The sequence below is a fragment of the Macrosteles quadrilineatus genome, unplaced genomic scaffold, assembly GCF_028750875.1.
Source record: "Macrosteles quadrilineatus isolate MER2022 unplaced genomic scaffold, UCM_ALF_1.0 Scaffold_5__1_contigs__length_97177068, whole genome shotgun sequence".
Taxonomy (NCBI): Eukaryota; Metazoa; Arthropoda; class Insecta; order Hemiptera; family Cicadellidae; genus Macrosteles; species Macrosteles quadrilineatus.
In genome coordinates, this window is record NW_026542598.1 from 12,397,394 (window position 1) to 12,409,121 (window position 11,728).

At 33.4% G+C, this 11,728-nt stretch overlaps 1 protein-coding gene across 1 annotated transcript; it reads left to right on the forward strand.

Moving 5' to 3' along the window:
- Nucleotides 1–10,133: 10,133 nt before the first annotated feature.
- On the forward strand, nt 10,134–11,332 carry LOC128995295 (glycerol-3-phosphate dehydrogenase [NAD(+)], cytoplasmic-like). The gene has a single exon (XM_054420269.1). It carries the CDS (start codon nt 10,175–10,177, stop codon nt 11,276–11,278), a length of 1,104 nt encoding a protein of 367 aa, XP_054276244.1. The 5' UTR covers nt 10,134–10,174; the 3' UTR covers nt 11,279–11,332.
- The last annotated feature ends 396 nt before the right edge of the window (nt 11,333–11,728 follow it).

The following is an 11,728-nucleotide window of genomic DNA, read 5'->3' on the forward strand; positions in this document are numbered from 1 at the left end:
GAGCTGTTATTTTAATGTAAAAACATGTACAAGTTTAATTATTGCAATAAAAAGTAGAGTGGCGCAGATTTGGACCAGGGACCGACCACATGACAAGCGAGAACTCTGCCTCTGAGCTAAGCCCTGCCGTAGCGCCTATGCCATGTTTTACTATACTTGAAAACCTACTTCTCTATTGCTTGTAACGGCGTTGCAATTATTTGTTACATCAATAAACGTTTAGGCTTATTATTCATGGTTTGTAGACTCAAAATTAGAATATCACCAAATGGTTTTCAACCCAAATATTCTTATGCATTCGAATATTTGAAAACATAGTTTAGGGTACTTGAAAACGTTCCAAACAAAATTTCCTTAGACGATTTAATTACATTCAAAATTTGAGCCTTCTTTTCTTTAATCATAGCAAGCTAAATTTTATATGTCAGAATAAAACAAAAACCATACAAATTGTGTGAATGCGGCAGCAACAGATCAACTTTTTTACGCAACTCTGTTGAGCGCCGCAACTAGGCCTACAACCGGCTACTACAATGTCCGTGTTGATTGCAGCGACGCGACGCCGCGCCGCGCCGTCGGCGGGCTCATTGATGAACATAAATAATAGCGTTTTGATAAATAATATGTGATTGTTTTACTTATGTGTCTATATAGTTATTAATTTAAAGAAAACACTGCGTTTCTACAACTATTTACTTTTTGTATCAAATGAAAACAAAATTAAATCCCTTTATGAATGGTTTGAAAACCCGTGATTGAGGTTAGAAATTTGTTTTGAAAGTTTACCTTGTAAAGTTGACCACGTGACTAGTAGTTTTGGTCACGTGACTAGTAAAATACACTAGTATTTACTAGCGGTATAAAAACGTTTATGAAACACAAATTAGTAGGACAGGTAAATACGGGACTAGTATTTACTAGACTAGTAATTACTAGACTAGTATTTTTATGAAACAGGGCCCTGGAGTTTCATAGCAATGTTTGTTTCCCATGTTAATCTTATGGAAAAGTACAAAACTTTAAAGGGCCCAAGGGCCTCACTCTCTAATTATTTCCCTAAAAAGAAAGTTTCGTGCACAACTTCACGTAACGCTCCTCCCAATGACACCAAAAACATGTCAATTGGTTCAGTAGTTTTGGAGGAGTAATTGTCACAAAAAACCTGCTTGCCTATTAAATAAGAACTAGTGAACCTGTGCGGTTCAATGCCCTGCAAAATGACATATGAATTTAGAAAACAAATTCATCGTATTATATATTGACTCGACATCGAAAATTAAATGCAGTACGGTAATAATGAAGCCTTGGAAGGGAAGCAGTTCAGCCATTTTCTAGCTGAATGTGTATTATATTTAGTAAACAGACAAAACTGTAATTTTATTTATATAGATTAATAAGTGTTCAGGTTCAAGTATGTTATAGGCAGCGAGCAAGGTTATAGGGTAGTTATTTTTTAAAGATTTTTAAAACACATTTAACAAAACATTTTATCATATCAAACCAATAGGCCTATGTAGCATATTTTGAGGGTCATAAAAATGCTGCTTGAAGAAAACACACTTTTAAAAACAAACACTAAAAAACAATATTTTTATCACAAAATCACTTCCATGAATACTACGATTTTAGCCTTAAAGTTACCTTCAGGAAGATTACCCTGGTCAGAGTTTTCCGTAACGAATATGCGTATCCTATTAAAAGATGTAGCCTTACTTAAAACAACATATAATATAGTTGCTCATGGCTCAATTGGTCTGGGTAAGAACAGCGCTGCAAATGCCAAAGGTAACAGAAATTAGCATCTTTCCATTTTGAAAGGTAAGTTTGTTTCAGACGGGTAAATTTTTATCCTCGAAATCAAAATATGTCCCCACTCACTTGTTCCAGTTAAGACTTTACATTCTATTAAGTTGTTAACCATTGATTCTGATCACATGAAGCCTTGTGCCATTAATAAGGCCCTTTTTGATATATTAATATTCCTCATCAATAAAACCACTGCCCCCTTTTATTAGTCTAATCTGTTTCTTGGCAATCCACTGACCTGTATATTTAAAAACTCAGTTGGATTTTCTAGATGGGTGTCTCCGCCTTCGTCTGTTTTAAAGGACCCACTCTTCTTCCCCTTGGTATACTGACAATTAATTACCTGACTTGTCAAGTTCATGTAGTAATTCAATAATACTGTTAGTTTATAAAGAAAATTAGATAAAAGTTACTTGGCTTGGTGCTTTCATAATTGCAAACTCAAAATACACCCACAAGTAAAAAAGAATGGTTAAAAAAACTATGTGTAATAACATTATTCACATGAAGTAGATGATTTGTTTGATTTGTCGATCAGCTGTTTAGTTTCAAATTAATTAATAATGTCAAAGATTTGTGATTTAAATACATAAATTATTATAGTAAAGTTTTCTAAATCATGGTAACTTGTTCTCCACTAAATTTTACTATTCCCAGCATTAAAATAAAGTATTAAGATCCATTATGGGTAAACTTTAAGGTACACAATCCTTGATTGAAATGTAGCAGGTATACATTAAGAGTCATAATACACAGCAATTATTATGTAGTAGACTTTGACTATTTTCAAGTAGCAAACATATGTTTCTGTAAATAAAAATTATCTCCCATGTTATCCTTATGGAGAAATACGAAACTTTAAGGGGCTCCAGGGCCTCAATATCTCATTATTTCCCTAAAAAGAAAGTTTCCTGCACAACTTCACGTTACCCTCTTTCCAATGACACCAAAAACATGTCAATCGGACTCCTGTACTCCTTTGCTTTTGCTCGATTTCAAGCAAAATGTGACACACTAGTAGAATATTAATAATACTTCTATTTATATTACCACATATATTAATACAATAATCAGATACATATTAATAAGGAAATATATTACTCCACATAAGCTTAAGCCCGTGTGCGGGAGAAGAGTTCTAAATCTGCTATACAATAACTATTATAATGTGGATGTACAAGAATTGTATTTAGGTATCTAAGTAAAACATGTATTAAAATTTACGGTGTGACTATTTCTTAAAACTGAGTAAAATATTAAATAAAAACATTATTGAAAAGTTAAAGGACAAAATAACACAATAAGTCAATTAGAGTATGATTTGCTAATGTAACCAAAGATTGTAATTATAGCAACTGAAAGATGTAACTACAAAGCCAGGGTCTCAGCAATTTACTAACAGTTTTATGTTTTTTTTCTGTTTGGCTTTAATTTACGAGGATTTTATCAGCGCCTCCGTAGCCGTCCGACCAATGCTGGCAAGCCATGCACTCACCCTTCTTTTGTACCTACACCAGGACACTGATCTCCTCATACTGCAGGATTCGTGGCGAAAGATCCCGACATCAGATATGAGTGTTAAAACATGGGTTACTTTTTAAATACCCCCGCCGCAGGGAAACCTGCAGACTAAGCGAATTTCCATTAAACTGATTAGATTTACACTAAAATGCCTCCATAAAAATAGCACATTCATTTCCTATTTAAATAGAATAAGTTTAACGAGTACTTAGGTTTGCTGCGACAGGGAGGGTAAACAAGATTTTTTTTATAAAATGATAGGTAATAGTTTAGTAAGAAATAAAAGTATTTTCCAAAATCGATCAAAATATGTTCATAAACAAGCAAACTACAACAGTTGACTTATTCTCCATAAGAATAACATGGGAATTTTAAAATAAAAATTTTTTTGAATTGTCTCCGTAACAATTAGGCGCATAATAACGCTTCAATATACTAAATTATTTGTTTTTTTAAGCTCTACAAAATTGTTTAAAAAAAAATTGTGAAATTTTGTGTTTTTAGGGTCAAAAATGGGAAAAACCTATTTTTACCCCATAAAACCCCCCATAAACCCCCGTTCCCATAGTCCGATCATGCTGGTTCGCGAAATCATTCAAGTTTATCCCGCCTTACACCTTCAAACCAAATTTTATCAAAATCGGTCAAAAATTACTCAAGTAATTGTGCGTATGGACACATATATATATATATATATATATATATTTTAATTTAGGTGTTCACTTAATAGGGCTGCTGATATATTAAATAATTAAGTAAATAAGTACAACTGAGCACCCTGAATAAAAATATAATATTCAGGGTGCTCAGTTGTACTTATTTACTTAATTATTTAATATCTAATATATAAAATTCTCGTGTCACAGTGTTTGTCTGCAAACTCCTCCGGAACGACTTCACCGATCGTTATGAAATTTGGTGTGTAAATTCTGTAGGTATGCGAATCGGACGTAAACTATTTCCCGTTTCGAAATTCTTAAAAGGGCTCCGCCCCAGTGGCTCTGGAGTTTCCCATGTTAACCTTATGAGAAATGGAATTAATGAATCTTAACAGCTGTTTCAATTAAACAAGTTGGTTCTGTTCTATGATGTTCAATAGCATTAAAGTTACAAGGATTACCAACAGGGTGCAGCTTTATTATTTCTTTTACATTTATGACAACAGCTAATTTGCAACCAAAAGGTGAGTGAGCGTAGCGAACGAGCTCCAACCCAAAGGTGAGTGAGCGTAGCGAACGAACTTCAACCAGGACGTGATTGAGCGATGCGAACGAGATCATCTTGAAAATTAAACGTAACGGTACTTTCTTTCCATCGGTTTGTCTTAGGGGAAACCTATAACTTAGGCGATACGAAGTTCGCCGGGTCAGCTAGTATATATATATAAATTTGAACGAATGGTGTTTTTGGCCTCTGGGGACATCAAAATGAAAAAGTAAATCGGTCCCGGGCTTAGGTCTTACCATGAGACCTACGGTAATTGCTACTTCCCTATAGGGAAATTCGCTAATAAAAAGGTTTATACAATCTAGGGAAAATGGAAACCAAAGTTAATTTTATGTCTTGTAGAATAGTTATGCTGCAAATTTGTTTTTTTTACAAATAATTGTTGAATATCATGGATACGAAAATCTGAGTTCCTCTGCTGGATATATCTTGATGTTTGCTTAGGACGGTTTTGATTAATGACTTTTGTGCAACAACCAGAGGCTTGAGCATAGAGGTCGAGACACCGCCCCACGCCAGTATACAATATTGAAGCAATGAATGCACGTAGGCATAGTAAACTGTCCTCAAGTGATGCATGGTCAGCACTAGAGCAAGTTGAGAAAATGCATATTTTAAATGAGCTTTCAAAGTAGTTGTTTGAGATAATGAATGTGGTGAGCCTAACTTAATTTTTGATCAAGTATGATTGCCAAGTAAGTGTACTTCCCTACCCGCTGTATGACGTCACAAGTACAAGCCGCTGACCGCAGGTATGGGGAAATAGCTGCCTAGGGCCAGGGTCACTTTGCCTCTTAAAAAACATTGGTAAACTTTTTGATTTATTAATGTTAAGTGTTAATGTGTTTGTTTTGGTCTAACCAGCATTTAATTTTATAAATGTCTGTAGATGCGTGTTCATAAATGCCTCGACCCACGTTTGTCCAGACAATACCATGGCCGTGTCATTAGCGAACAAAAAAACTTTCCCTTTAATTCTGACTTTTGAAAGGTTGTTAATATATATCAAGAAAAGGAGGGGCCCGAGTGTGCTACCTTGCACCACTCCATAGTCAATGTTAATTTTTTTAAACGATTTTATAAATACTGTACTGTAACTGATAAATCAACCATTTTAATGAATGCCCAACGATGCCAAATAGTCTCAATTTAGAAATTAGATATTGTCTATTAATAAGACATAAGATCAATTTATTTCCTGCAAAACTTACAATATACAAGTCATTGGAAAACGTCAAATTCTACATTATAAAATACATTATAAAATATACATGAGATCTATGAATAAAAAGAAATTCCTTCAACATCATATAATAAAGGAAATGCATACACAATATGACCTGTAACTCACCATGCAAAGAATGAAAAAGAAAACAGAACAGCACACTCGGCAAACATCAGTCAAAAAAAAGTACTTACATATTAGAATAGAATAGAATCATATTAGCCAAGTCTAGGAATGTTAAAAATGTGTTAGCATTATTTTCAAAGCTATGAAACATCCTGCACAAGACTGCTTGTCCACAGTCAATATAGTCAGTGTTATGACTGAGTCTAGGCCTATAGTTGACTAAACTCGTTGTAAAAGAAACTGAAAATTAGAAATAGGATGTTTCATTTCCAATTAGGCCTAAATTACTGTAAATCCTTTTTTAGTGATAATTATCAATCCTAATCAATCAATCCTATCAATCCAATGTTCAACACACAAATTACAAAACATTAAGTGTTCTTTCCTTAAAATAATATGTACGGAGTTCTCGGGTTAGCGAGAAAATAATTATAGGCCTAAGCGTTTTTTAACACTAGGCTATTTTAAATAGTATTAAATTTAAACAAAAATCTAGGTACAGCTACCAATGAAAATGCAATGAAAGAACACTAGAACATAGAATACACTCCAAACACAGTACTGTAGGTCCTACTATTCGTTATTTTATGGGAGTTAAATAGGTAGATAAACGGTTTTTTTGTCTTTAAATTTGTAATTTCAAATAAAATGTTAAATAACTCAATTATTATCATTGGTAGGCTATAAGATTTTTCATTGTAAAATCAAAGCAAATGCGGTTTGTAATACTATGCCATTTAAAAAATGTTTTTATCGTGTCTAGTTCACGAGATATGAGCGATGTTCTAGAACTCGCCTCAGCGCTACTTCCCTCCCTCCCACCAAGTTGTGCACCTGCTGGGAGGGCGACAACATCGGTTTTTGTCATCTCCAAGATGCCCCCAACAACAATCAAAAGTAAAAAATGAGTTACACTTTCAGTGCATACTCAACCCCCTATAGATGCTGGACTACTAGGCCTAAGTTACTAAACGGCATCTTCATCAATTTATCGGATAAGCTACATTTATGAAAGAATTGTTTAGTGACATGGAGCAGTATGAAATTGTGGATCATGAGGTTAGAATCTTAAACATTAATGTATGAAGAGTAATAACTAACATACTGTATAGCTTTATTACTTAAATTTAACATGTCTCTTGGCTCGTGGGTAGCTCTCGGTCATATCACAATATATATGGAGCAATGTTATTGCAAAATTAGGCTTAGCCTATGACCATTCAACAGGTTGTTGTTGGGGCCAAAATTAAGTTAACACGTGGATTAAAAATAGAATAATTACCTGAAAGAAAAATAATAATAACAGATCTTGTGAATGAATTGTTGATTTTTTCTGTTGATAGAGCAAAAACAAAAAGTGTAACATAAAGTAAAAAAGAAACAAATTAAAAAATTTTAAAAGTTGCACTTTCACAGTGTCAACATCAACATCAACAAGAACTTTTGTTTTATTTAGTTTTAAATGATTAAGCAGGCTTGCCAATGCCAACAACAGCAAATGAACAAATAAATAATATTATAAGCTTGGAAGTATTTTACAGAGGAATTAAGCCTAAACTGTAGGGAACTGTAGGATATTCTTTTAAAAGGGATATATTTTGTTTTAGCTGTTGAATTTAAAGCCAAGCGTAATTTTTACACATCCGGCTATTTATAGTGATTATTTCAGTGCTTTAAAACAATATTTTCTCATTGTTACATACCTTTGAGCCATTGATTATATACTTCGTAGAAGCTGTTTGATCAATGATTACGCTAATAAATAGTATCAAATACAAGAAAACAAAGTGTTTTAAGTTCAATGCCAATAGACATATTTAAACATTACCCCCTTTAATTTAAGTTAGTAATGTATAATCAATGGTTGAGATAAAGTTTTCAAATATTATAAAAATATAATACCAGAACTTTTTACAAAATAAATTCTTGATCGGCATTGTTCGTGTTATTAAATTTATGAAAAGTAAATAAAAAAACGTCGTATAACAGTTAAAACATATATTTATTTACTCTTATACTGTTACGCACAAGACGGTGGGTAAATATAAGTAAACGATGGTAAGTGGTGATCGATTTCGATTGGACACTCCAACCATCATCAGACCCAATAGGCGAAGATAGGTGAGGATGACTATCAATACAATAGACTTCAGTAGTCAATAGTCAATGGTGAGACCTAAATAGTTTACACTGTCCACTCTATACATTATAATTAATTGATACTGGAGGACTGTTTTATTTTCTCAGAGTAAAAATATATAATATGTCATGTGTTGACTTGTTTTTGACCACTTGTATCAATTGTATCCTCCATTTCTTAAGCCACTGCGAAGCTCATTCAAGGCGGCTTGCAAAGTAAGCAATTTGAGGGTCCACATAACTTGTCATCAGCAAAATGTAGCAACTGTGACGTCGGAGGTCATAGGGATGTCTGATGTATAAATCAAATACTGCATAAATACGTTTTTTTAAATACTTTATAAATAAGCTAATCAATAAAGATTCGTTGGTTAAACAAAAACATTCTGTACAAGATTCGGGCGGAAATAACTTGAAAACTATCCTGTGTTCCGTAATATTTTTAAACCATACCAATGATTAAATAAATATATAAATCAATACTGCTATAATATTAACCCCTAAACAGGTGAGAGCCTTAGTTGCCATCAACGAATCTAGGCGCTTTTCTCTACTTGACCCCATGGATTAAAATATTCCTAAATATTGTTGAGCACACATCATGACGGCTTGGCTTGACTCCGATTTTACAATAGGAGGAGAAGTTCGCACATATTAATTGATGATATTATCTAGTCCATGCCACAGTGGTAAAGCATTTTTAAACATACTCTATGAAAACTTTTATGAGAGAAGAGGGAACAAAAATACACAAGAAATATAGACTTTGTTAAATTTAAAATAGACTAGCTACCATCAGTAAATGTTACTAAAACTATCAGGAAACGGAACTTAAGGCAAATACTTCACGACGAAAATGTACAAAAATAAACCAGTTAAGTTGATACTAACGGTCAATGGTTCAGATTAAAACCTTCTGAAAGTGAATACATTATAAATATGTGCTCCTTAGAATTAAAATAATTGTGTAATCTTAGTGATTAAACAATGAAAAGTAATCTACAACACAGGAGTATGTTTTTGCTAATACTGTCATGATGAAACTAAACCTTTGCATGTGTTCTAAACATATTCACTCAAGTTTATTTGATCGGTTAACAAGTGCTCATATTTATTATCATCAAACAGTATTTTGTTCCAAATAATGTCTTAATTAGGTCATATTATGTGTTTGTATGGAATACACTCTTTACAATACATCTTTCAACACTACTGCCCGTCCGTAGGTATCGCGTTAACGAGGGCCTACTCATGTTTGACCAGGTTACACCACGAAGACAAGTCTGAGTGGTTGAAATTGATACCCAAGGTAATATCATAGATAAGAAAAATAGTAACTATGTTATATCAATGGTAATATCTTATAATTTGAAAAAAATTAAGCCATGACCCTTTGTACATGATGAGGGTATATCCATAGGCCCTACTATCGAGTTAAAAAGGAAAGGTCTTTTAAGTGATCAGAGCTAATTGTCTGTGTATCAGAGATCTCTCTCTGTTCTTGAAACGCCATGCAATTTTTGAGGCGATTATGGATAAGAGGAAACTTTCAGGTATTCAACTTCACTTCAGATAATTGTAAAAAAACAAGTTTTTGTTAACTACAAAATACAGAACTATTAAAAACTCGTCGAACTATTGTTTGGGTTCTTTTAGGTAAGAAATTTTACCTATATTTAAGACCCTCTTATTTAAGACAAGAAAGCAATTAAACGTCCTAAATCAGTTTACTGAACACTAACTCAACTAAATAGTGGAAGCCAAATACTTAAGTATTTTTTTATGTTTGGTAATGTGATAAATTATTAAAAATTACGAATATATGAACATCGCATCAGTAACTTTTGAGTTGGACACTATATAAGACTTCTTTTAAAATGAGCATAGGCTGACCAACACAAGGGGTATGAATTGGACACCACAAGACAATAATCTATGGATTGAGTTTGAAGCCTGTTTTTATGTGTACGTAAATTACCTTGCTTTAATCTGTTTTGCACACTGATTCCCAAATTGTATTTATATCTCATGTTAATTTGCGTAAAGTCAACAGCTGGTCCAAGCTCGTATAAAGGTTATAATTCTTTGTTTTGTCTATAATTGGACTTATGTAAACGTGTTAAAATAGAAATGTCTCTAGACCAAGATTTTGTTAAACAACGAGTGTCAGAACTTAAGAAAGTCTGTATTGTTGGATCAACCACATGGGGAACTGTTATTTCTAAAGTAATTGGAACAAACATAATTAAATTGGACTCATTTAATGACACCGTAGAGTTGTTTGTACAAGAAGAGACGATAGATGATAAAGGATTAATCGAAGTAATCAACGAAACACATGAAAACCCCAAATACCTTCCAGGTTGCCGACTTCCTGACAATGTGGTAGCAGTGTCTGATGTTGTAGAAGCAGCAAAAGAAGCTCACATTATTGTTTTTGCACTCCAATCAGAATATATAACTTCTACATGTGCATCACTCTACGGAAAAATAAAACCCACAGCAGCGGGATTGTGTTTGACAAAAGGACTTGAGCTGACAGAGGATGGAAACATTGAACTTTTCTCACAAATAATTACAAGGTATCTTAAAATTCAAACATCAGTATTGATGGGAGCAAATCTTTGTGATGAAATAGCCAATGAATTGTACTGTGAAGCTACCATTGGGTGCAAGGATAAGATACTAGCAGCCACTTTGAAAGAACTCATTGAAACAGAATACTTCCGAGTATCTATAATTGATGATGTAGACGCTGTAGAAGTTTGTGGCTCTCTGAGAAACATAATAGCCTGTGGGGTGGGGTTTTTGGATGGTACTGACTCTGGGAGAAGCGCTAAAGCAACAGTGATTCGACTTGGGTTGATTGAAATGATCAAATTTATTGATTTATTTTATCCTGCCTCTAAAGTCTCCACATTCTTTGAGAGTTGTGGTATTGCTGATCTTGCGACCTGTTACCTTGCTGGTCAAAATCGTAAATATGGAGAACACTTTGTGAAGAGCAAAATATTATCAAAGAGTTTTGATGAGTCAAATGAAGGCTCCATAGAGGGTCTTCACACTGTAAGGAAACTCCATACATGGTTACAAGAGAAAGACATGACTTACAAGTTTCCTTTATTTACTGCTATTTACAAAGTGTTTGCAGATGAATTGAGCCCATTCTGTTTTCTTGATAATGTGCATGGTAATTCTGAACACAACATTCGCTTGTATCATTTAACATGGTGAATTGTTAGATCCCTTTTAAAATGTGTTTTCATTGTTAGATCTTTATATTATGAAAAATACATAAGAATTTTTCTTTGCAAATATGATTAAATTGGTATGCATGCTGTTGAAACTATTTCCATCGATAAAACATACTCATTTCTTACTTGCCTGAAAAATCTTTTCAGTTCTAACAAATTGCAAGATCTAATGCCAAAAATTTAATTTTAAATGTGAGTTATTACAAAAGTAGAATCATGGATGACTAACCAACAAAGGGAGTGTGTTTTATCTATGGTAGAATAGATATAGCATTTGACTAGATATTCCATACCCATGATAAATGTGTAATAAGATTTTTTCATCAAAATCGTCGTAGTTGAAGTGAGCTACTAACCGATTGCGCTGATCTAAATTACTAATATAAATTCTGTCGAATACACAAACTTTTTACCAAGTAAAACTTAGGGA